Consider the following 26,669-nt stretch of genomic DNA (forward strand, 5'->3'; position numbering starts at 1 on the left):
TATCGAGTAGAGAAATGGTCTAAATATAAATTAACATTCGTGATGCATAATCGATAGAAACTAATCCGCTAAATTTATTAAAAACAAATAGATTTAATTTATTTGCATTAAAAACAGAAACGTAGTTATAAATAAAATGTTAGGTATGTAACAAATGCTGCAGCTTATTACATATATTCGCGCGTTCACTTTCTTCTTATCTGTTCACGTATATTACGTGGGTGCTTTTCACGGTCACAAAATACGTGAGAGAGCGTTACAAATCTGATATTACGTTCACGCCAAAAAGTACGAAAAATATTTCGCCGTACTGAATGGAAATCGGAGTGCATTGATCGACAAATAGCGCGAGTAACTTCATTGGAATATATGTATAAAATGAAAACCGATAACAACTTATAAAATCGTTCGATGAAAAGAATTCGAGGTGAAGCTTAATACTCGCCAAGACATAACTGTCATCTTTTCGCTAATTAGCAATCTTTTAGCAATCAAGTATTTTCTTTTAAGTAATTCATATATGTATATATATATACATATATATATATGTCTATAAATAAAGAAGCAATTAGATACACGAAAGAATGATAAACCTATCATTCCACTGCATCCCGTTAAACGTTCTGCTATAGAATATTATCCCATAATAATTTGTTACATAAAGAAAACGTAACAAACCACATAGAAAGGCCTATAATCTTGTAATATTTTGCGCGATCAACGTACGATAATGATTATGCGATCGTTTCAACGCGCAAACATCCTCGCTTCGTATAAATCCCGAGATCGTAATCGGCGTGTGCTACCTATAAGACGATTAAAATCAAAGAATCGCGGCGGCAATTTCTTTAAATTTAAAATAAAAGACAGTTTCTCACATCGCGCGTTTTTTTCAATGCCTCCGCTGCTCTCGTTTTAGCATTGTCATAAAATTTTCTTCTTGCCGCGAGTTATTTAATGCCTCTGTTTTAAAAATATATAATGCACCGCAACCTTGCTTGCTGTTTATTACTTCCTTATGCGATATACCACAAAAGCCTAAGCCTGGATCGGTGTAAATATTTCTTGTAATAAAATCTCGCATGTTCGTGCATCATTCTACGAGCTTCCGTATTTCATGAAAACTTCCTGATATAAGCACCACAAGCATAAACAATAACGCTCCACAGTCTTGTTAGTATTATTCATTGCCGCATTTATATTCATCAGTACTTACTATACTTTTATTAGATTTATATTCAGCATTTGTTCGAAACTAGAAAAACAATTATTGAATTAAATGTGATCCAATGTTACGTGAGATATTTTATGATAAAACATTATTAATTTATATTACTTGTTATACCCCTATGATCGTACGTTAAATATATAATTATACATTTGACGTTCGATAATAAAAATGTAAAATAATGCGTGCTTCGTTCCGCCAGATCTCAATCTTGAACTTATGATGTATAGCTCAACGGTTATGACAGTATTTGATAAATTGATGCGGGTTAAACGCATATAGATAAAGTATGACCTTTTCCTTTAAGGAAGGATACGTTTAAGGACGGAGTTTCCTTTCACAAACTGTCGTGCAGGCGCTTTTAACGCAGCGAGGCGTTATTAACGGCTTCTGTCGTCGGCTCCTTTCGCGATGATGCCCTTATGAGAAGGCGAAGGTGATTTGTGATCCCCGTGTAAGGGCGACGGTCATCTTATACTTTCGTTCCGCACTGGCATTACCGATAAAATCGTGCGGGCGACAGCCCACCTTCGCTGGATATAATAGAGCAATGCATAATTTTTATAACAAGTTCCGGGTTCTGGGGACACAGCCGGTGACTAATCACATAATGTATATATGTATCGCGACGATAAAACGCCTTCGGCAAGAGCGAGTGTGCCGCGAAAGCAGTAGTCGAGTGCCGCGACCGGTACGTCATATAAATTAATGGATATGCAACTAGGGATTCTCCACTGGACAAAAAAACTCAAGTCGTTGAGGGAAACGCCACTTCGCGCCGCAAGAATTAATTAATCGGTTACGCACCGACGCGATTATCCGTTACGCGTCGGGGCTCATCCGTAATCCGGTCTATTAAGCCCCCTTATTTCTTGATCGTTTCATCGGTTTAACGGATCTCCGCGCCGTGCTCGGCAAGTATATGCTCGCGATGAATCACGCTAACCGTGTACGCGGTGACGCTGCTGGATCTCTCGCCGTGTATTTGCTTTATCTCTCATCGCGATTTTTCACGCGTAATTGGATTTACGTCGGATAAACGTTCGGAGACACGATCCTTTTGTCTACCATTTGCGGCGCGACCGTGATCGCCGCGCGCGCACACCCTCTTGGCAATATTTTACCCTTCGATCCTGCTCGCGGACACAGGAGGTAGCGAACGAAAAACCTGTTCGCGCGCGACCTTGGATACGGCGAATCATTACTGAATAATACCCGACCGGGGATAAAAGAATCTTAAAGCGGGGTGGTGCGCGGTTGAAGGAAAAGGCGCGTATACACGCGTGAGGCTTATCGTTAAGCGGACAGGTTTGCCCGCGTATACATCTCTCTTTCTCTCTCACTCGTCGTAGGGGAGGCAGCCTGAATAAAACAAAGAGAGGTAGAGAAATGCGATCCCATCGCATACCGGACGGATCGTAGACAGTCGCACACACCCGCGTTGCAATTAGACATTTTTCCAGTCTCGCAGACAGCGAGAGACGGCGAGATAGGCAGACGGGACAATGAGGCAGAGGGAACGAAGAAAAATCGAGAAGCTGCAGCTCTCCGCCGGGATCTGCAGAATGGAAGTTCATGGCTATACGGGTGTGTATCGGCGAGTAATTCGAATCACGTCCTTGTCGCGAATTGTGCCGAAGTATGTCCACCGCGTCCGCAATGTACAAGAAAATACCATCAAGTATAAGAAAATTGCGCGTACGAGCGTATAAATACATTAATTTAATGACATCCACATAAAAAGCTAATAGTTCAGAAACTTAATAAGTATTATATATAGTATATACAATGATTGATTGAAACGTATATGTGTCGCAGAGATTTGCAAAAACCTTAAAGAATCCATAAAAAACCGGGATATTGTGGAATGAATAAAAATTATTAACATAAATATAAATATAATTTGTATAATATATATTTATAAATATAGATTAATAAAAATTGCAATTCACGATTTTACTCACAGAACCTAGGATTTTACAAAATCACTAGTAAAATTGTGTAATTTTTATTCCACACATTTCGGTTTTTTGTGGATTTCCTTTGAAATTTTGCAAAAAAAACGAATTACACGAAATCTCTGCGATACATGTACGTTTGTCGTATTTCCAAACAGTAAAAAATCTCTGGATGCGATTTAAATAAATATTTTGACAAAAAATTCTATATATATATACGTTTTTGTGAATATTAACAATATGAATAATCATATAAAATCACCGTAAAATTCACATCGTGACATTTAAATTTTTGCCAAGCCTCTAAGATTTCGTAAAGAATTTGCGCGGTGAAATTTAATAATTAGTACGCCCATTTTCGTCATCTTTGTATCAACGAGGTAATTGTCGGGTTTTCAAAGAGCGACTGTGAGAGCAGAAAAACATCGCAGCCGTAATAGACAAAAAGAGGAACGAAGAAAGGATGAAAATTTCTACGCACAGTGAGATGTGGTAAAACACTTGACGCGCCCGTTCACCTTGCGACGACGAATAGCAACCGCTTCTTCGTGAAGTGATGCGACAACCTCGCGTTTTAGGGCAACAAGCGTCAACAGCATAAAAAATGGCGAATCGTTTCGTACATGGATCCTCCTCTCGAGTATTGGGGGGTTGTGGAATTCTTTTTCTTGCAGTCCGCGCGGGTCAAAGAACTTATAAAAACGAATTCCAAGGAAATGCTAACCAAGTGGTGTGCCTGGAGGGCAATGCTCTTCGAACTTTGTCATCTTCCTCGCATAATTGAATTTTTTTGTCGGCCCCGCTATTGTGCTGAATCTTTTCTGAGTCGACTGAATCTTTTCTGAGCTCAACTGAACAAACCATAAGTTCTTTTTTCTTTTATGGCGACTGTATTAAGTATATAGAAATCTTGATTGCCTTATACAGCATACAACAGTCAATGACGTGGCAAATTCTAATTTACTTTGTGACTCTTACAATCAGAATAGGCCGATAGTATAAAAAGTCAAATCCGGATGTGTACCGGGATCCACATGTATAACGTCAGTGTGGTGATGAATATTTAATATCAACCTACGAGCAATCGAGCAATTAAACTTTATTCAAGCAAATACAAACTGTTCCGACAAAATTCCAAAGATGAATTTTTCACAGTCTTGTCGGCGCCGAGAATAAATTTTGTACCATAAAAAGTGATATCAGAATACCATCGGAATGTTCTACAAATTTATGCGTCATATATTTACGCCTCACGTGTATAATCGCGAAATAATTCTTAAAAATCAGAAACTAATAATACATTTATCCGGGTTGTGGCTAAAGACATACGCAATCCACAATTAGCATAAACATATGATTATTCATAAACATATGAATATGATTAAGCAAAGTCTTTCAAAATATTAAATGCAATACTTTGACTAATACATATAAGTGAAACTGTGGGTAAAAAAAGTGAAGAAACAACACTTCCTTACAACTCGTTACCAAATTCGCAAAAGAAACCAATTATCTTTAACTCGAGTGTTTTTGGTTAGGCCATTTGTGATATTATTTCACCAGTTTCATAACGAAATTTTGCAACTCTCATTAAAGACATTTCGCGTAAACGAGCCAAAGCGAGAGTGAATCAGAAGGTTCATGTGGCTAATTTGTTTCACGGGTTAAAGAAACATCATTCAGTCGTTTAATGTCCATTTCTACCAATGTAGATTAACTTTAATCTCGATTTAACTCTTACTCTTAGGTCCAGTTTCACAAGTGTCGGTTAACTTTTAACTTAGATTAACTCACTCTTCGTCTCCTTCTAACGTCCCCCTTAGAAAGAGACGAAGAGTGAGTTAATCTAAGATTAAAAGTTAACCGACACTTGTGAAACTGGGCCTTAGTAATCCTTTTCCAATTCTTAAAACTAGAAAAAGATAACAAATCAACTAAATCTAGATTAAAGTTAATCCACATTGGTAGAAATGGACATAAATCTCGGATACACACCGTTACTCGAGACCGTTACTCGAGACAATTGCGAAGCCGGCGGGACGCAAACGCGTAGGTGTCACGATATTTCGCGGCGACACAACATCGAAATGACGTGCGCGGAATTCGTAGCACGTCACGAATTCTGGCCGAACGCAAGGAGGCGATACCGAACGTGAAGAAGAAAGAGGGGAGAAAAAGGAGGATCGATATTGCACCGCTGGACTTCCTTTCTCTCAATCTTTGTTTGAAGAGGTCGTAATCGCCCACACGGAGTGTTTCGCATATTCTCGTCTTCGTTTCGACAAAGTTGGACTGACGCCGACCGGCATTTCCAACGTGCCCGTCGTTGCGCGTTTTACAATATTAATGTTGAAGTTTCGGGACAATCGGACTTCGGGAACATCGTGGGCTGACCAGGCGTTGTACGGGGCGCGGAAGGTCCAGACGAGTCGCAAACGAATTGTGAAATCGCGCAGACGGTCAGCAAATTAGAGATCGGCCGTGTAACCGATCGCGCGCCTCGTCCCATTTTGCTACTCGTGTTACGTTACGAGAATCGTGCGTGTATGCGCCGCGTGCGCGCTCGTAAGTGCCGGCGAATTCTTTTCTCCTTTTTTATTTCTTCTTCGAGTTAAGAGTTATCGCGGTAAAAACGACCGCAACTACTCGCGAAGAAAAGATGCTCTATCTCTATCTCTCTCTCCCTTATTCTCTCGGAGTACATACGGGGAGTATATACTGCACGCTTATAAGCACGTATGCATCCATACGCGTGCGAGAAGAAAATCGAGGCTCTTGCCTTCGCTGTAAAAACTGTGATGATTCACGTGAGAAGACACGTTTTTATGAAACGAGTAGTGTTATGCGCTGAATTCCAACAGATGGGACAATGTTACGGAGTGTCAAAGTGATTTACGGACGGGTACGATATGGTCTCTTAATTTTCGATATGCGACAACCGCGAAATTGTGAGCCATAAAATTATAAGCAAAAATTGACGTTACACAAAAAAAGTGTTATTTTCTCAATGGAGAAATGTTACATTGCATGAATAATATTTGCGATATATGATTCTAAATCATAGCACATCATCTGGTGTTTAAATAAAATCTGCTCCAAAGTTTGTTCCATAATATTGGTACCTTTTTATAATACAAAAATTAAAAGATTGTAAAAAAATATACGATAAATTTAAAGACGTTTGAAAATAAATTAAGAATATGTGTTAGACGTCGCATTTTATTAAATCATTTCATTAAATAATGACTTGGGCAATCGTAAATGTAATGCAAAGTTAATGCGATGGTCGTAATAATACAGTTGCCAGCGTGTGTGTCCCAAAGGAATGCTAGAAGTAACGATTGATAAAGAGTGAAAATGACAACACTATATACAAGATCGCGTGAGTGCTCGGCAGTAGGTCGTGTAAACGAAGTCTTGCAAATTCCCATCGTGATCGTATACGGAAGAAAAGTGGTGTCTGACCGCGTGTTTGTGCATAAATTACAATTTGCAACTTTTTTTCCGAGAAAATGCTGTAACCACGTAAGCTGATAGCACATAATAGCTCGGAACGCACAGCACATAATGGTTGGTACGTATTATCAAGTACGGACAGTTTCCAACATTACATTCATTTTAAAGTGAAGTAAAATTAGACAAAGACATGATTACATAATTGAATGGTATAAATAGGCACTTTTAAGATTAAGTGTATATTAGGTAAGAACCAAATATATTAAATAATCGCTTTCATTTCTCGAAATAATCATAGTGATTCTTATGGAAAGTTTCAATCCTAGAGAGATTCTGTTAATAAAATTCACAGGCTAAATTTCTATTTAATTTTTTATCGAAAAACATATCACGCCAAGATTTCACTTTCCGCGTACTTTCCTCTATGGTGGGACTGGTATTTTAAAGTGTCTTTAACAATGTTTGTCTTATTTAAGAGCTTCAAAACAAGATTTTAGAAGTACATATGTAAATATTGTATTTTGGCTGCTGCCTCGCGCTGTATAATAGATACCTAGCCGTGAACTTGAAGAGCTGCATTTCGACGTGAGCATTCCTGCATATCTAGTGGTCATCGGGAATCCCCAAATTCCGGCGGGTAAGATAGAACGTTCTTATTCGCTCGCCGTCGGTCGCTAGCAGGATCTGACGTTAGCCAGTACCCACAGTGTTATAAATTTACAACCAGGAACCGGATAGATCGGTTCGGACAGAATTGGTTTATCACCGTCATGATTGACCTTGGCTTATAGATCGTTGACTTGCCGGCGGTGTCAGACACTTGAGAAATTACATACAGTCACGTTTATAATATAGAGAAGAATTTCATCAGTAACGTGCGAAATACCAGACCTATGATGCAAGTATTTGCGGAAATCTTTAATGAAATCTTTAACCTATCGCTTAGGGACTGACGGAGATAACCTTTGGAATAACAGTACATCAACTTGCAACTATTTCGCTCCGCACGAGTGTCTTAATGACGTTCCATGTTATAAACACACCTATAAAGTATTCACGATAAAATATTAAACTTCCATCCAAGCTATCTCGATCTTGCAATCGATGTAAACGTATCTTCGTTTTTTCGGGCGACTATCGCATTAATATACTTCAAGGTCCGGTCGATTATCTTCAGCATTGATTCAAGCGCAATTTTAAAATGCAATCGCTGCGGTCGACTGAGAAATGTCCGAGAAGACTTACGAGGATTTAAATCGTTTTACGACCAAAATGCATTTTCTTCGACGTTTGTCGCCTACTCGGGAACGTAAGTACACGTCCGAACGAACGAACTCGTTAATCATCGACTTGTGAAGGTTTGAGAAGCTGAAAGCGCGTTTACGCCTAGTATCCGTCATTCACGAGACGACGTATCGCTCGCGCGAGCACGTATCCCGCAAAACTTTAATTGCATCGCGCTTCGACGGCGGCGACGGAGTTGCTCACGAATCGCTACGCCCCGGCATAATTATAATTCGCTACCGAAGGTCAGGCAGCAGAATTGCTGCTACGGCAATTGTAATTTATAAAGACAGCGCTGTCGAACTTACAGAGATATAAAATATATGTATAGGTCGTAACTTGGGCGTTACTTACGGTAACGCGCTATGCATCGCATTGTTAATTATATGCCTGTATATTTATCGTAATTGACTATTATAAAAACCGGCTTCGCAACCGCGTATCGAATTACGTTTCAATGCAGTTTGGAGGTGAAGCCGGTAGTAAACAATCGTACTTCGCCCAGAGATAAGATACAATGTTGCGAATTTAAAAAGATACGAAGAACTTAATACCCTAAGGTTAAAGGTGGAATTACATTAGTTACTATAAGAAAATATTATATTCAAAAATACGCAGTCCCCTTTTATGTAATTTATTCAATATGGTGTAATCTACATTCGTTAAAATCGAGAAACGGATTCGCAAAGATTTACTCGTCACAGTTATATGTCATCTCTCCTTATCAACATGGCGTGATTGAGGCAGTTTCTGTTCCTCGATTATCGCGTCTCATTTTCTTCCTCGGCGAGTTTCTCGCCTTCGTCTTCGAATAATAAACGCCGATATCTTCGATCGCTAGTAACTACCGGAGTCTCGGGGCTATTACGCAATGAACTTCCTCAAACAGCACGTGAAGAGTTAACGCCGACGTTAAGTCACGTGCGCACGCATATAAAGACGACGCGCCTTCTTACGAAGGCGCGCCCCTCCTGCCAATAGCCACTTTCTTTTCGACTTACCTAATCCGCACAAATCGTTCACGTGGTCCGCGACACGTAGGAGATAGCGGAGATTTCCTCGCCGCGACTTGCATAATTTCGCGTCCTTCCTTCCCCGATTTAACGAGCGACAAACGGCGAGGTAGTCGCGTAGTCGCGAGAAGAGGATGAGTACGGCGCAAAAAGGTATATACGCGGAGATATAAATGAGGCACGAGCAGGACTAATTACGCGAGACCGTAACAAACTCAAACGAAAGTATGAACATAATGTATTCATAAAATTATGACGTAATTACATAATGCGGGATACTGCGACGTCTTTATGTAGCTATGAATTTTAGTTAGCAGTGACGTAACGAGCATTTTAAACGCCGGAACAGATGTCGGAACTTGCTTAGAGTCGCGAATAAATTCCAGGATCTCGCGTAACATTTAAAACGTATAATTTTTCGATGAGCAAGTAACGAGCACAGCACGAATGAATGATTTCTCGATGAATCGCCAATATCTGCTCGTCCCGATGGATTTTTCTCTCCGATTAAATGACAACATCCATGTACAGTAAAAACCGTGTATTTTCTCCATGACGCGTAGGTGTGAAAGCGATGTAGAAAATTCAAGCCGTAAATTCGAGCGCGATATCGGTTAAGTATTCCTAAAACTATTGAGCAAGATAATGCGAACAAGAGTTGGGAAAATCGTTACGTGGATTTTGATTCATGGCCCGGATGTGGGTTGCACGTTTACGCGGCGCATTCGCGAGAATATAATAATAAAATAATAAATATTGCGCGCCGATCAAATTGCACGAGAAAATTATAACAGTTCGTAGCGGTAAGGGAGACCGGGGCTCGTTGGCACAAGAGGCAAGTTGGCAATGCGTTCCGTTTATGTATTTATAGCGAAAAAAACAATGGAAAAGTTATCACAAAATATTTCTTATATGACATAGGTACTTTTCACAAAGTTTTATTTTAACCAGACAAGTATTACAATAGAAAAAGAGAAAAGTTTGATTCAAGAGGTGACAAGTAAATTTTCGAGCGTTTCAAAATATCGTATTAATGTTCTTCAGCTTGAGAAGTAAATCAAAGTGACGTATCATTAGTTAAAAGAAAAGTTTCTGTTACTATACGACATGTTATTTTGACTAACAATAGTAATTTATTGTAATAAAACGACTGAAATAAAACGTATGTAGGGATGGGGTATGTTGGCTCATATCAAGACACGCTTAGCTCGACTTGTTGTTGCCGTGCGCGTGAGACCTGTTTAAGCACGTGATTTACTATATCTACAATGCTGATAGAAGCTAAATATATATTTATATTAATATTTTTATGATGAAGAAAGCACTACATCTAAAATAGTTCACAATTATTTTTCTGCAACAACGTTTTGATATTCGATCATTACAAAATAACTTTAAAAGATACAATCTTTATCAAGAAGTGCGTATGTGTTACCCGTTTTGTGTTTCTATTACGTATTAATTAATTTAACGTGGACTTTTGTCGCATAGCCAACTTACCCTACTATCAGGGAAAGTTGGCCACAATGCAGCATGTTCATATTTCATTTATTACAAAAAAAACTATACGGTATACAGGAACGTTCCTAGCATAAAAATGTAAAGAAAGGTTCTCTCTATCATATTAGTACTGTTTAATCATGATAATTAGTTGTATAAAAACTCAAATGCCGAAATTGTTAAAACGGTGCCAACGAGCCCCGGTCTCCCCTACAATACTTCGACACAAACTCGCGATAATTTGAACAGATTAATCATAACTATTCCCAGTTGCATCACATATCGAGAACAAACAATTAATCGATATCGTTGAACATGTTAATATCGATAATAATTAATAGAACAGAATGACGGTAGCCAGAGCGTAGAGATTATAAATTGTCTACGGCGAATCGACGTCTAAATTGTGGAGTATTATCGCAAGTACGAAATCACCGCGCATTTTCTCCACTGCACATAAATAATCGCAAATGTTTCCTGTTTCTTCGCGTGTGCCTACGCGTATGACATAATCAATCAACCAGGTGGCCCAAACGTGTATTTTCCTTATCGGAATTATTATGGATTAATCTAACGCGTAATATCAATCAAAAGTGTTCGCTATGCTGTGGTGCTAATTGTGACACAGTACGGGGCTTTAATGAAAAGTCTCGCATCTGTGCAGTTTAATCAATGTCGTGCTATTTGTCGATTCTTCTTTTATACCGTTTCTAATTTGTCGACATCGCACCGGTGATATCCATCATGTATCCTGAAATATTTGTTCGCATCTAAAGTGCTTACTTCGCGCGCGCGTAAAGATCAAACACACGAGAGAATAAAACACACGAGTCAGCAATAGAATTTCAATTCCGCAAATACAGTAGGAGGCTTGCACAGGCGGATATCAATTATCACGAGGCTCTGTTAATTGGTTGTTACGTATGTTTACTTTCGGGAAAGTCTCTTCTCTCTATAGATACTGATACGTTTCCTGCACGTCGCGATAACTTTCTTTGTTGCATCTCCGTGTGAAATAGTTAGATCTTCAATAATATAATATTTGATTTAATTTGTTTATTTAATAATTTATTTAATTATAGTAATTTATGCTTTTAGAAAGAGACCGATATCATAAAAATCCAATATTTAAAAGAAGAAAATATTCTATAATACTAGAACTACCAGAGATTACTCTATATTTATTTCTATTATCGAAGAAATCTCTTACAAAAAAAGAGAAAAAAAGAAAACAAATTAATAAAAATAATCGTCTAGGTAATTTCAATAAAAGTCAAATAAAATTTCAGAAATTAAGATGTTTTAAAAATGAGTAATAAATTATTAAAAAATGTCAAACGGGTCATTTTGAGTTCTAGTGTTAAATATTTAATAACAGCAATGATTTACACGCGATTTATTTGTATAATCATTCAATGGATCTGTTTTCTATTGCTGAACTGGCTGCACTAGTTCAGAGTTTATCTTCTTTACTCCACATTGGAAGGAAAAAGATAAACTCTAAACCTCTAAACTAGTGCAGCCAGTTCAGCAATATAGAAAACAGACCCGATATCGAATCCAATCGCTCGAGTTCATCGTACAAAAACGTTCGCGATTTCAACGAGAAACCAGCAGCAAATATATCGTATCGCATGTCTCGCGCGTTCACGGGCACGGATATACCGTTCTGCGCCGATGAGATAAACGGATTGGGAGATCGAATCGGGAGCAACGTGGCAATAACGTAATGCGCGCGAGAGCGAAAGAACCGTGTCCGGGTTCGTGCGCAGACCCCTGTTTCTGTCCCGGCTTCTCTCACACGGAACACCATTCACGAACCTCCACGAAGTTGATGAAGGGTTCTACATTCCGTGATTGTAAGAATGTCTGAACTCGCGCTCACTTCGGCTCGCCGTTAATCGCAGGTGTCGTAAACCTCGATTTTTGGCTTTCGTACGGACATGCGGATCTATTAGCGATCCCGCCGATTTGATTCCCACAGGCAAGTACGTCCAAATACGGACACGCGCGAGTACATTCCGGAATTAATTACCTTACCTTACGGTATAGGTGTCCGACGCTTTTAATCTTAGTATAGTTTACTACGAAGACATATTCGATTGTGCCGGCACCATCGTGTCGGCATGCTAATCAGGAAGTCGAGCCGGAATTCTTTCACGATATATGACATAATAACAACTCATGCCCAACACGTAACCTAGTATTAAACCCCGTTTAGAGCGAATGATGTGATACCAGTGACATTGTACAAAGACGTCTTGTATGCAATGCTACGCATGCATTAAATAACAAGCCTGCTACACATTGTTACAAGAATCTTTTAATAAGCACTTCAAATGCAACAGGCTCAAAATCATAGAAATTATTCACACAAATAGGTCCAAAGCCCTTTATATTCTATAGTTTATTTCAGATTAAAAGTCACTGAGTTTTTTTTTCTTTATTCCTCGGCAATCGTTCGCGCCAGGCTAGGTGACCGATCACCGAAGGCGACGGGCGTCTAAATGTCGCGGAGATTTCACACTTTACGAATGATTCAAGCGGCGTTAGCTTGATACCCGCCCATGATCGTTTCGTCATCTACTGTCTTCGGCACGAACCATAGGGGAAAGTTCGGCATCGTATAATGGCGCGGTACCGGTGGCGTGAATTCTTGCGCAGCATACAGTCACGCGTCGCGTTACATGCATCATCATGACATATACCGTCTGCTCCGCCGGCAAAAATGTAATTAGGGACAGCAATTAGCGTGTACGGCAAGTTTAGCGATTGCGCGGACAAGTTAACGGAGACGCATGATTACGGTCAGCAATGTTAACTAGATCGCGTTTCTCCGTCTTAACAAGACACTTTGTAGTTGACACATAGCCATTGGCTATGTTTACCAAGTCAATCATTCGTACTAAACTACAACTATACAATTGTTAACGCTTCCGCTATTATGGGAATAGTCTACCTATGCGACCGACGCGACGTTCTCGCAGACAGCAGAATATTCATTCCGATCATCGACGATTAAATATTCATGCGCATCATTGTCGCACGCACTTTGTCATGCACGCAACTCCATCGAATGAGCAAATAGAATTTACATAATCTGCATAAGCCATAGAGTTCACCGTCGAATTTATCGAGGAATCAAGCTGGCAGACGTGAACAAATATCAGGGTGTAGGATTAAGTCGAGGTAGAACGTTTGTCGGTCAAGTTAGGACGTAAAAGGCATATTTTTAAGCTTTCTATCGTTAACCGACACTTCGTATTCACTCTCGAGCGAACCTTTTTGCTGAGTCCATCCCGGAAAATCCTCGCGCAAACGTATCTCACAAGCTCGCTCACAAGTGGCCCGGCCCCGCAGTCACGCATTCATCGTCATGAGAGATACGCGTACGTGCATTAAGCGTCGTAGCATCCAACGATCGACCCGCCTGGACTGTTGAGCAAGTCGAGAAGAGGCACGGGGAGGTGGTGCGCAGCAGGGACAGGTAGACGGGCGCGCAATTAATTTCTCGAAGCGAAGGTTCGCATATCGACGCAGAGTGGGCGAAACGACGAAATACGCTACGCGAGAAGAGAAACGACATGAGGCGAAACGAAGACGGCAAAGCGGGTAGCGCGACGTATGTAACGCCGTAGAGGAGGAAGAGCGAGGTAAAACCAATCCCTTTTGACCTTGCTCGCGATCAAAAAAGATCGATATATCATTGAACGTACAGTGTTTTTAGCGCGTATATGCGGGGCCACGTACGCACGCACATTTCTCCCGGCAGCGGTGCGCGACATGGATCAGGAAGCCGTCGAAAAAGTGACCTTGCCTCATAGAAAGCACCTGATAGATTCGTGAGACAAAACCGAGCCAAAAGCAGAAAAAATTTCAGAGGCGTGTGTCCATTTTTGTCAACGAAAAATTTTAAAATTTAAATAAAAATGTCGTGTCACATAGTGAACTACGTAAGAAATTAATAAAATACATTTTTTTAAATATTTTCCAACGTTTCATGGATAATCGAAAAGAAAGGAAGAAAAAAAGAAATATATCGATCAGAGACACTGATTCAAGGTATACGATTACTAATAATGTATTTTAAAAATTAACTGCATAGTTTAAGTTATCACGATGTGTTAGGAATGATCAACGCTTTCAGTCAGAACTATAAATATGGTAATACATAATTGCGGAATACGATGGGCGTTGATTACGCCGCGACTCGAGTGGAATAAAAGGCATCGGAGAAGTCCGGTCTATAAAGTATACTTTTCGCCAAGGAAAAAAATCTCGCGCGATAAAGGGTTAAGAGGAATTCTCCGACACGCAATCAATCGTGATAGACACGAGCGCGAGTCGTTAAATCGCGCGATGAGGTAGCGTAGGTGCGTCGCGCGCGCGGTAACTCGCAGTCACATTTAAATTTCAATCGCGGCGCAATCGCCATTAATGGAAACCGTACAAATTGCACGTGAGGATGTACTCGTTTTTTCCCCCGACGACGAGCATATAACGACGATCTCTCAGGACTTGTCGGCGACGATGCCGACGATTAATGTCCGCTTGCGAAACACGGCTAATAACTTTAATCGACTCGCACGCAAAGACTTTGTCCTCTGGTATATACTTAAGAAAATGGGTAGCAGACAACTGTAGAAATGGCTAATTGTATGGCGAGCATAATCGTAAGTGTACAGTGTAAATATCCCTGCTTTGCTGCACTTCCTTTCATATACCTACATATAATCTTCAGACCAATTAAAGTCAATTTTTTCCTCTTGACACAAATATATAATATATATAAGATCGAAAATTAATTGACGATGTATATATAAAGGCCGGACGTTATCTAATAAATTACCGATATTTGACGATGACGGCGGAGGCACGCGCCGATGTTTAAACAGCACCTTTTGCGAGATGTCCGTGATGCCAACTCACGAGAGATCGGGCTATATAAGCCACGTAACTTTTCGCCTTGGGGCGACCGAGCGACCGGAGGTCGGCCGAGAAGGGACGGTGCACTTGACTCCCCGACGATCGAGATCGTTCCGTGAGATCACGACCTCGTAGATTTCTCCCGCGGACCGCGAACTGAACGACGCGACGCGACGTGAGAAAAGGAGTCGGGGTAGGAAGAAAGCGGTCCGAGAAGGAAGCCTCGTGCGTTAAGTCCTTGCCTGAAATAGAGCGCCTACGTATGCGCGCGCGAGACTCCTGAGCGGAATATTTAATTTGCGCGGAAAGAGCCGAACGTAGTGATTAGGTCTAATTTGTGAGATATGCATTAACGCGCGCCTTGTCCTCGCGAACCTCGCGAGCAAACGCGCGCGTGAGTCAGTCGGTCCGATCGAGGTTGAGACACGTCAGGGAGCTTCCCAGAATCGATCGGAGTATGGTATTTTTATGCTGGATTAACTGAATGCCGATGATGCTACCTTTGGTCAGCAAAATTCAAGGTTACGAGACGATTGCTACTGGTAATCCGGATAAAGCATTGCGTAAGGACCGCCGTTTCGTCGCGGTTACGCTGACTTTCGTCAGGTGGCGATGATTCGGAAGTCACGTACCGCTGTCATCAGGTGTAAGCCCACATCGTGTAATTTCTATTTATGGCCTTATATACTCAACCGAATGAGTACCGCCGACCGAGATCTTTCGGAAAATTTCGTATTTCGCGAAATCTCGTCATCTTTATCGCGATGCGATTGCCGCAAAACTGGCTATATGGGTGTACGAGCCTCCCACGCGATCGTCGAGTATCTGTTACAACATTTCTGTAATACTCGGTCAACGGTAGTCACGGTCGGTGTTTTTCATTTTATCCGGTATGATCGGACAAAAGAAAACGCGCGATTCACACGCCTCGGCGCGCCTTATTGACGTTGCATAAAATGGAGCGCGCGATTGTTCCCGACGGCACAGATGTAACACGATAGTGCGGATATGCCGTCGCGTCAAGTGCACTTTCTTCAAATGTGCCGCATTCATGAATAGAGCGAACTAAATCGTCGAGTATCTTACTTCTCTCATCGCATCGTTACTTACGCGAATTTGTATTGAGGATGGAGCTTGGAGACTCCCAATGGAATGTTTTTGTTCTCTCTTTTTTAGTTGTATCAATATCGCTGTCATGCCATATTCTCGTAGAAAATTACGCGTTCGTGCGTGGCGACGGTCCGACGACGAGCAATGTGCGAGTCAATGAAAGACGAGGTCCAGATTACGCGGATCGGCATAAAAATCAGGTAAATCGAGGAACATGCGATAAGTCGGAACTCCCTTCCGGTCATTGGTCTTACTTACGACCGACAAACGCACCCGAAGGACGGTGTGAATTACGAAGTACAAGATACAAGAATAAAAAGAGCAGATATTTCGTTGCACGTTAAAGTACGAGACAGATATTTAATGACAGCAAGAGTTAACGTTTAATTTAACGATAATGTAAGGCCATTTAATAATTCACCAACGAAATTTTTCATCAACAATCTCATATCTGCTCTAAAAGCGATTGTATCAACATTAATTAAAATTTCCTTATTACATTTATTAATAAAATATCGATTAAGTTAACGAAACGAGCGATCATTGAGCATTTATATTATCATGTAATTCGTAAAAAGTTACTTGTCGTCGTCATTCATCATTTGAAGCAATCTGCACAGTAGAGAAAACAAGTGTCTTACATTGCCAAAGAATGATATGGCGAACGTATGCCAACCTATCCACAATATTAAAACCATTGTCGGAAGTCGAGATAAAAATGAGGATACGCCCCTTTCCCCACGTCTACATTCGAGAATAAAATTCGCGCGTCGAGGCGTGCCGCGGTTACATACGGAATCCGCGAGATAAGAGCGAGCCCGTGCACACTTCCTAGACCTCGTTACGCGGTCGTTAAAAGATAACGCGCCTCGGTGTCTGCGCTCACCGCATTTCCTGTATCCGCGAGACAGGGAAAAACGAAATCGATCGCGATCCGGTCCGGCATACGTCAACCGGACTTAGGGCACGGTGGTGGACCCTTCCCTCGACCTCCCGTTCGTCCTTGCGCCTAGAACCACCCACGGATAGTGTCCCCTGGCATGGACAAGGCGCGACGCATGGGCCCTGCCGCCGGACCACATACGTGCGTCTGGGAAGGAAGAAAAAAAAAAGATCGATCCTCTCGGCCGTGGTGGAACTGCCTGCGTGCAGGACCGACGACGACGACGTGCCGCGCGGTGCGAGCAAGCGAGCGAGCGAGCACGAGTGCGCTCGCACGTCCACGAGAGTGGGAGATACCGAAGGTATAAAACCGATCTGGTAGACTGGTGCCAGCCAGTCCAAAGGCCAGATACGGCAACGGCTCTAGTCGCACGCGTGCGAGAGAGACGATCACGATACTCGGCGTGCGGTACTCCTCTTAACGGACGCGAGACGCGCGCGTCACACACATACATACACATACATATATGTAACAGTGACCAGCGCACTACCGGTCATCCCTCGATGGTGATTCCGTGCGAGATTTTCGCGAAGGGATCGAAAGCGAGTTTACGCGCTTGTGCACATCCGAAGGGAAATTTAAGTTGACGAGACGACGAGGCATTGTCCTGCTCCGAAGGGAGAGAAAGGACGGCGAGCTCCGATTTCGGCTCTGTCTTCGAAAACACGTTCCCTGGGATACACGCGCTTCGTAGCGATCTCTTCCTCCCCAAGTATCGAGGAGAAGACGAAGATCTCAAATTATAGACGTCGATACGTCACGCACGGAGCACTCGCGCGAGAAATCGATTCGTTGTTCGAGGGTGACCGACAGTGGGTTTCTTGTGGAATCCGTGGATTAGTATAAGGGAGATCACCAGCCGCGACACAACGAGGAGTGGTGATCTGGTTGAGGACGCGCGTTTTTGACGAGTTGAACGACTCCCGGATAATACTGATGAGAATCCAGGAAGCATCATCGACTTTCGACAACGATCTAGAAGAGAGTATCCTATCAGGGTGGCTTCGCGAGGGATCGACGCCTCGTAGCATGTCGGCTATTCGTATCAACGTGGAGGAGGCTTCCAACAGCGGCGAGGATATCGTTAGAGACGTAAGTGTGTTGCGCGACAGCTGCTACTCGATAATCCAGTCCTCGATGTAGTAACGTCTTACCTCGTCGGAAATCCTCAGCGTGGCGGAGGGGGAATGTGGAATAGAAGTCGCAGCATCGCGGAAATCACACACGTGTCCCCCCGCCGCTTTTTATCGGCTCGCCGACTTTCTATTTCACCGTTCCTTCCGCCACTCAGGTGGCTGCTGCTCATCCACGTTTCGATCTCCACATCGGAGATCAACGTGCCTCGCGAGACCCCGGAGGCACTTTCACGGTTGCGCGACGAACGGTTGTCTCTTGGTTCGGCGGGAAAACGCGTCGCGGAACAAAGGGAACCGCGAGCGTAATCACGAATCGCGTCGCGATCCAGTGAAACGATCGGAGCTAACTGATGAGCTAATAGGTCGCGCGCATTTACAACCAAATATAGCTCTAGCACGGCTCTAAAAAAGCGAGAATATATCTACGCTATTAATTATACCTGTGTTTATCGATGGCTTCTTTCCATCGTAAAATGGTCAATGAGACGTGCAGCTAATCTCGATTCTATTCATCGGCAACGAACTTCGTCTAGTAGAGATTCGAGAAGTGTCGTACGCGCGCGCGCGCGCGCGCGTACATGTCAGCATTAGATCTATTTTAGTCACGGACTTCGCTGGATGATTTATGACGGCAAACCGTTGACGCTCGAAAGATATCTGTTACTCAGAACTACGGTCATGTACACGAACTATTCGGTGTGAGGAACAAGTTCAACGCACGAGCGCGTATATGGCGAGCCTTAACGGGCGACGCGGTCTTAATAATCGAGGCATTCCGGTAAAAGGCGTCGAATGCATTAGGTTCACGGGCAACGTGTACAAGCTACAACACTTTAATACCGCTCACCGCGAATACTTAATAAGCTTGATAGCCGTTCAAGTTTTATGTAACGCGAAGACGGAGTTCTATAACCTCGCTACCAGTTGGGAAACGAAGGGCAGTATTGTTCCCAGATAATATGCGTGTCGAGAGTAATTGTGGAAAGTATTCTGCGTTAGATAAAAAAAAATCTTCCCGAACGCTCGCGAGCTACGCGTTAATATATTCTATGTTAACTGTGTAGTAATTGTTATAGCTCTGAGAATTCCTGCGCACCCTGAGATAGAAAACGTCAACTTTACCTGACGTTTAAAGGAAGATGTAGCTCAACAATAGCGCGCGTCACGCATAATTATACACAATTTCTCCGATACGGAAGTATCGCTCGACGTCTCTCTCGTTTAAGAAAAGAAAATCTACTCTCGAAAGATGATAAGAATCTATCATTAACAGATCACAGTTTTCAGGATACCCTATGTATGTTTGATTATTCCGGTTTTTGCAGAGCCGTTCAAGTGTACGGCGGTATCATTTTCCTTCGAGTTCGATTTATGTTCGACAGACCGCGGTGCGCGGTGCTCCGTAACTGGAAAACGATCCGACTCGCTCCTTCGTTTACGTTTGCGACGCCAGGCTTTGCCTTAGTATTAATAGCAACGACTAATTAGAATAACGTCGCGTGCATAATGACGCGACTTTTACCAAAGTCCGCGCAACAGCCGCGAAAACACACGAGTCATTGATTTATTCATGGTAAAAGATTCAGTTTCACTTATATCCTACCGATACTTTAAACTTTCACGCTCGGAGCAATCGGCAGGATATATATCAGCCTCATCGCGTATGCGTATATCATAAAAATGCAAAACGACATACGTTTCCTAGAAAATTCTAATTCCGGTTTGATAATGAATAAAATTCTCCTAATTATCGCCTTCTTCCGCAAAACGCCGCGCGCCGGATATTTTCCTCGCCGATCTAATTCTGAGTTTCGTTCGCAATTTACGAGCGTCCGTACATTAGTCTTCGTAACGATTCGACGTTAAAATCAAAGAAATAAAGCGCGGATGCGGGTGCTGTCGCAAGAGAACAATCTACGTATTTAAACTTGCCGCGGGTTGAACAAGAGATTTCAACAAGGCGGTGAGCAGACACCTGCGAGTCATTAATCATCTTACGAGTAAGTTCCATAATTCTCGTAATTTTAATGTTTACGACTTCACTCGCGTGATTACGCGTACAGGTGAGGCGCACGTGAGGCGTAAGCACCGTAAAACGCTTATCGCGACGAACCTCCGCTTTTGTCCGACGTAAATTCCTGGAGGGATTTTAATTTACGACCGAAGAACATTTTAATGACTAACGAAAACTTTACAGCGTATTCCGAGTCCTACGCTTTTAAAGATATTCATCTAGATTTTATTACAAGAATTTTTCGAGTGATGCTTTATGCGCGAAGAAATAAGAATTTTGACGTTCCAATAATACACCCAATTGTCATAAATTTTAATTCCCCCGACACTTTGTCCGATATATTTTTTTTAAATCTCAATTTATGCCTCGCCTGACCATCCCGTCCCACGTTTTAGCTTCTGCTGCAGAACGAAAAGTAACTGCAGAGTGATTTATCACTTCGTCCGTTTTCTGCATCGTACTGTGCATGTATAATTTGCGCAAGCATCGAGCTAAATATTTTTAAATGGCAAGACCGATGAGTAAACAAAACGCCTAAAATGACAGCTAAATAATGATTGAATGTTAACGCCTACGCCTATTTTGCGATTGTATCTCGCAATAATGTCGATCGAAAAAAGATAAAGGACGATTGCCAAATGGATTCGAAGGTCGCGATATCAATCATTTTACATGACAGCGCAATGACTCCCTAGGAATGAAAAATTCGGTCACACGAGCGCCTCTTATCAGAATCTGATCTCTTTTTCTAAGATGTGCTATAAATATATTATTTATAATAAACGAGTAGAAAATGTTAACTGTTTGCTTGATTGTACGTGTCTCGGACCGTCAAGAGGTACGGACGGAAGGAATGCATGCGTAAAACGAGTGTCGTTTGCTGACCGACTAGTCATGCAAGGTATAATCTCGCTCTTTTTTGCCTCATGGCACGCCTCGAAAGCGCAAAAGTGGCTGCGAAGTGCTCAAAGGCGAACGTTAACTTTGGTACTTAACGTCATTGTGAGATGACGGTGAGAGGAAAAAGAAAGGCTCACGACAAAAAATACCTTACGCGTCATTCGCGTCTATATAGAACGAACGAACGAACAAACGAACGAAAATACAATATTCGATCGTTATGGTGCACAAGTGAATTCACGGTACAAATTAGCCATGTGTACGAAATTAGCAACGTATTAACCTATCACCTTGTTTAGCATGCAAACTGCAGCGGCGTGTCAGAAACGATCGCTTCCTTGGCGTTTACGTGTTGAAAACAACTTTCAAGCGCGAACGTCGAACCGGCAAAAATTACGAATAATTTTACTGAGTGATAAAGTTTCAGCTGTCGTATGGAAATTATTCATTAAAGAATTGCCATAATTAAATCATTATCGGCATTATCGAGCTCATTAACGAGTGATCAGTTCGCTAACCTCAAGCGACGAGGTCAGTGAGAAATCTGTCGACGATAATATAAAAAATATCGCGTTAAATGTTCATATAGTAAAAGTGCTCAATTGGATATTTAAATTTTAAAGTATATATATGAAATAATTTCGCTTGCTAGTCATACTTTTAAAAGTTCATGAATCCTTTTAGGAAATTCTCGCGAGTTACAGATTCTCTTAGCTTTATGCAAAAACGTGATCGATACGATGATACGAGGATTTCACTTTCCACACGATTCGCCTCGCGGTCGAACCCCATCAACAGAATTATTTGACTGATTGCAATATGTCGATTAGGGAAGTTCCATGACATTAACATCCGACTGCGAGGATAAAAGAGAAACTATTCACTATTTGAATTCTCCGTTTGAGACGCGATTTTATTATTAACGCGAATCTTCCCTTCCGCCGTCGATCGAATTATCTGCACACAATGAAGTATAATTGCGCGACGCGTTAGCTCCGCGTGACAGGAGAAAAAAATCGCTACACGGCAGATTCCAAATTGGATTTATGTTAGACCTGGTTGCAATTCATTTTGGACGCGAGTTCGCTTGAGAAAAGGATCTTTCGGTAGGACAAATAATTTTTTTATCCGTACGCGGCAAGATACAAATTAACACCTAAGCGGCTTACTTCATATTTCTCTTTTTAATTGTCACAGAAAACGCGGAAAGCCCCAGAGATTTCGTCATTTGGAGAATCAAAACATTTGGAGAATTGATTTAGAGAATTTAAACAAAGATCTCGTCAAACTAAAAAATAAATTGGATCGAATCAATATTATTAACGATATCTTTTCAAGCAAAAATAGATATTTTGAAAAATGATTTTTCTACTAATGTTGATCACTGCAAACAATATAATCACAGCAGGAAAGTTTAAATAAAACAGAAATCGATTAATAATACTTTCTTGTTTATGAGATGCAGCATGCAACTTAAACTTTAATTTTAATATTATAATAATATAATATTGTTTTGTTTATTTAATCGAATTTACGTGTGAGACAATAGTTGGCTTTTGTGAATTAAATTAACGATTTCAATTAACTGTTTTCGCCACTTGAGTAATAAAAATACTATAACATGTGGCATCAGCTTTGATGGATAACATACATAAAAAAAAATCACTTTTCAAAGTAAAAGCCCTCAACCTGATCACTTCAATCTGCTTTATCTGTAACTGTGTGCGTCTACCATTTGTATATTTCTTATGTAATGACTTACATAATACAAACTACTTTGTGTATCACAAGGCTTTAAAAGCTTTTATTTATAACATATACAGTCCGTCCAAGTTGCATACCGGCTGTCACTCGACACGATTTCGGGAACCGATTTCGATAGCCACGGTGGAGCATGTCAAGGCGGTACATATTCAATGAAAAGAACCGAAAACGATGACGAAGTGATGTTATCACGTCGAACCGCTAAACGTTACATCGCGTTTACAGCACAATTATATAACACCGTCTGTGGAGTGTCGAATTCTTTGAGGAAACATTTCGTTAGATTGCGTGATCGGGAAGATGTGTACCGAACTTTCTTCCGACCTTTGAGTCACATCTTCGGAATATTCCGATATTTACACGTCGGAAATCTTAATGGAAAAAAGCGATACCGTCAAGAGAGGAACGTTCGATTACGTTAAAGCATAGTGCACATTTTGCAACCCAAAGTTTGCTTCGGAATTAGCGTCTTCGTCCGCACGAGCTGTGAGGTCTCATCGATTTTTAATTCTCGCGAACACGTATAGATCGCGTAAAATCACAAGTTTCGACATCAAACGGTCTTCTCCCAAAGCTTTCCAAAACGTCCTTTGTTTCGATAAACAACTGACTGCACATTCTAATTTACGAGCGGCCTTCACGAGACCAAGTGTAATACGTCACGTGTTACCTGTATAAGGACTATGATGGATTACGACACGACCGATCGACTTCGAGAGCGATTGATGACCGAATTCGGCAATATCTGAGCTATTAGACTCGTATCGGGATTCGGGACAGAAATGAGGGACAAGAAAAGAACACAACATGAAGCCGGCTTTAAACGTCCTGTATGGCACGCGAGTCGGACATAATCTTTACGATTTATAGGGCGCCATTCTGTCGGGCATTTTTTCTTTACATTGTAAATGCAAATCAATTTAGAATCCATGACCTAGGGGGAGATCCAAGCCGACACCGATTAAGCAGTACACAAATTCCGAGTCTGTCGGAATATGCCAGTGATATTTCGTGGCGTGACGGTTACGATTAATAAAATCCGCGTATTTTGTTCACCGATATTGTCCTTCACCGACCGCCGCCGCGCCGCTCGTTTTAATAAGCAGTCTCGCCGCGCGTAGCACGGAAGACTATATTAAACCGATATATACGGTCTTACGACATTCTCCACCAACCGTGACCGTTAAATCTTACGTGTGGGAAAGAAGAAAGCGGCCGTAACGACGTCGAATTTATATAGATGGCAATTCTTGGCGTTGATATATACCTCGTCAGAATCGCTTAATCACTGGAATTTCTAGCAATAATAGCAAATATCGAGTTCAGGACACGCAATTTCCCAATCAGCGCACCCAAATGGTTATACGGCAACGTACTCTATCTTATCGAAATTACCGCTGATTACCCATTCAAACGACGAAATTTCTCGATTGCCCTTGGGCAAGGAAAGAAAGTGATCGAAAGCAGAGGAAGGTAGGCGGGCGTTGAGTATCACTCGCCCAGGTACACATACATCTTGTGCCATCTGTCGAATCCTCGTGGTTAGACTATACGGAAAAAAGAAAGTTGTTGAGATTTGTAAACGTCATATAAGAAAGTATTTGCATTACGTTACTCAGCTCAGCTACGTGAGGAAAGAAGCGGCGGTCGTAAAAACGATTAGCTCTCTTCCTGCTCGCTCATTCGCGAGCATCAAGGACGGACGGGTATCGAAAAGTTGCAAAATCCGCGAAATTATCGGAGGACACCCGTAAAAGGTGTCGAGGATGTTGTGAATTATAGGCATCGGAAACTTACGGTGCGAAATTAACTTCTATCGCGTGCTAAGCCCCTACTTACGGCTTGACAAATCGCCACGGGCCGAGCCACGGGCCATGCCGAAGGTCTAGATGGATATTAACGAAGATAAACGGCCGGTTGTATGTCAGCACGGGTAGAAAAAAAAGTGCGATAGATATTTAGTCTACGCTAAATGCCGATAGCTGGGGTTAATTAAATTATAAGTAATCTACGAGAGAGAAGAAATATATATAACACAATACTACTCGAAGCATCTCTAGATAAATTACGGATTCTTGTGGTTAGTTAATAAAAATTATTACATATACTATTCGATATAATTGCAAATTAGGAAATAATTTTTTTTACTATGTACAATATATTTATACAGATATATTAAATTGTTTACTTGGTCGCGCACGCACATCACATGTATCATTGTAGATAATCTGTCGAGATTATCGCGCAGGCTTTATTTACGATCCAATTAATTCGTTACGCATACCGGTGTGCGTAACGTTAGAAAATGATACATACAACTTGCTTTGTTGTCGGATCGTTACAGGAAGTCGTGTAATCCTTACGTCGTCTTCGCGTCTTCGTCACAGCGATGAAATTACTATGATTGGACATTCGCTACGAGAAAATGAATTATGGCAGGAGGAACAGAACGGTGAAAACTCTCGAGGTCCATATGCCGTATGGTTTGCGTGCGTTCAACGCGCAAATACGCATTGTCCGTTTCAGGAAATGGTTTTCTTCCTACTCTTTGAACGCTTGTCGAATGTGAACTTAGAGCACGTGTTTGCGTGTAACGGCGACTTTCATCTTCCCATAACAATCGCTTATGTTAAACATTTAACTACGTCTCGAGCCTTTCGAGAGAATCAACCGCGTGTTTTCTCAAGTTATACTGTCTCTCATATCGTATGCGAACGCACACACAAAATTTCTATAACCATTTAAGGATATAATTACAAAACCGTTCGATTTTCCAATTTTAAATAAATCTACGACTTTAAAAATCATATTCTGTATTAATAAACCATCGCGCGTCAATTTTAATCAGCACACAGGTATTCATAATAACGAATAATTATCCAATAAGGACTCGGCACATAGTTCTCATTTAGAATCATCTCTCAATCTTTCCTCATATACATTGACGTGTCGCGACGACCTTTTTTTCTTGCAAATCGATTTGGTATTTACTAATTGGCAATCAGGTTGACCTCGGGGTCGACCATCCGAGATACGAGATACGTAGAAAAAAGGAAGGCGGTAAGGACAGATAGGCAAAATCGATTTACATCACGTTTCTCGCGTTTCTTCGGTGATACGCGTCCTCGAAAATAAGATCGGTCTTAATGCCAGCATTTCATAAAAACGATAATAGGAATAATTAATAAATTATCTCTCAATGTACGTGAAAGAAAAAAGATTATGATACTGGCGCATTATATGTTTCTAATTAAACCTGTCACAAGTTAACGAAGGACTGAAAAGCAATATATTGAACGTATCAGTTATCAGTTATAGGTATACTCTGCGAAGTCCGCGATGAATTAAAGCGCGCGAGAACTAGAGTATTACGGAATCAAGAAAACATTTCACGCACAATTATATAATCAAATTTTGCAACGAGTGTGTAATCCCAT

The 26,669-nt window shown here is 41.4% G+C and overlaps 2 protein-coding genes across 3 annotated transcripts in view; one reads left to right on the forward strand and one right to left on the reverse strand.

The window, feature by feature from the left end:
• Nudc (nuclear distribution C, dynein complex regulator) overlaps positions 1-26,669 on the reverse strand; it is an 81,076-nt gene that overhangs the window by 41,914 nt on the left and 12,493 nt on the right. The gene's annotated exons all lie outside the window — the stretch shown is intronic.
• Positions 1-26,669, forward strand: part of LOC143902930 (uncharacterized) — a 47,984-nt gene that overhangs the window by 11,674 nt on the left and 9,641 nt on the right. The window contains exon 1 of one of the 2 annotated variants that reach the window (XM_077416187.1): positions 17,743-18,510. The exons of the other annotated variant lie outside the window; for it this stretch is intronic. Within the exon in view, the coding sequence (XP_077272313.1) occupies positions 18,355-18,510 (156 nt within the window). The 5' untranslated portion in view covers positions 17,743-18,354. Of the gene's footprint in view, positions 1-17,742; positions 18,511-26,669 lie in introns of those variants that run through there. 2 annotated transcript variants of the gene reach the window in all.

This window comes from Temnothorax americanus, unplaced genomic scaffold (assembly GCF_048541705.1).
Source record: "Temnothorax americanus isolate GAGA-0224 unplaced genomic scaffold, ASM4854170v1 Scaffold42, whole genome shotgun sequence".
NCBI lineage: Eukaryota > Metazoa > Arthropoda > Insecta > Hymenoptera > Formicidae > Temnothorax > Temnothorax americanus.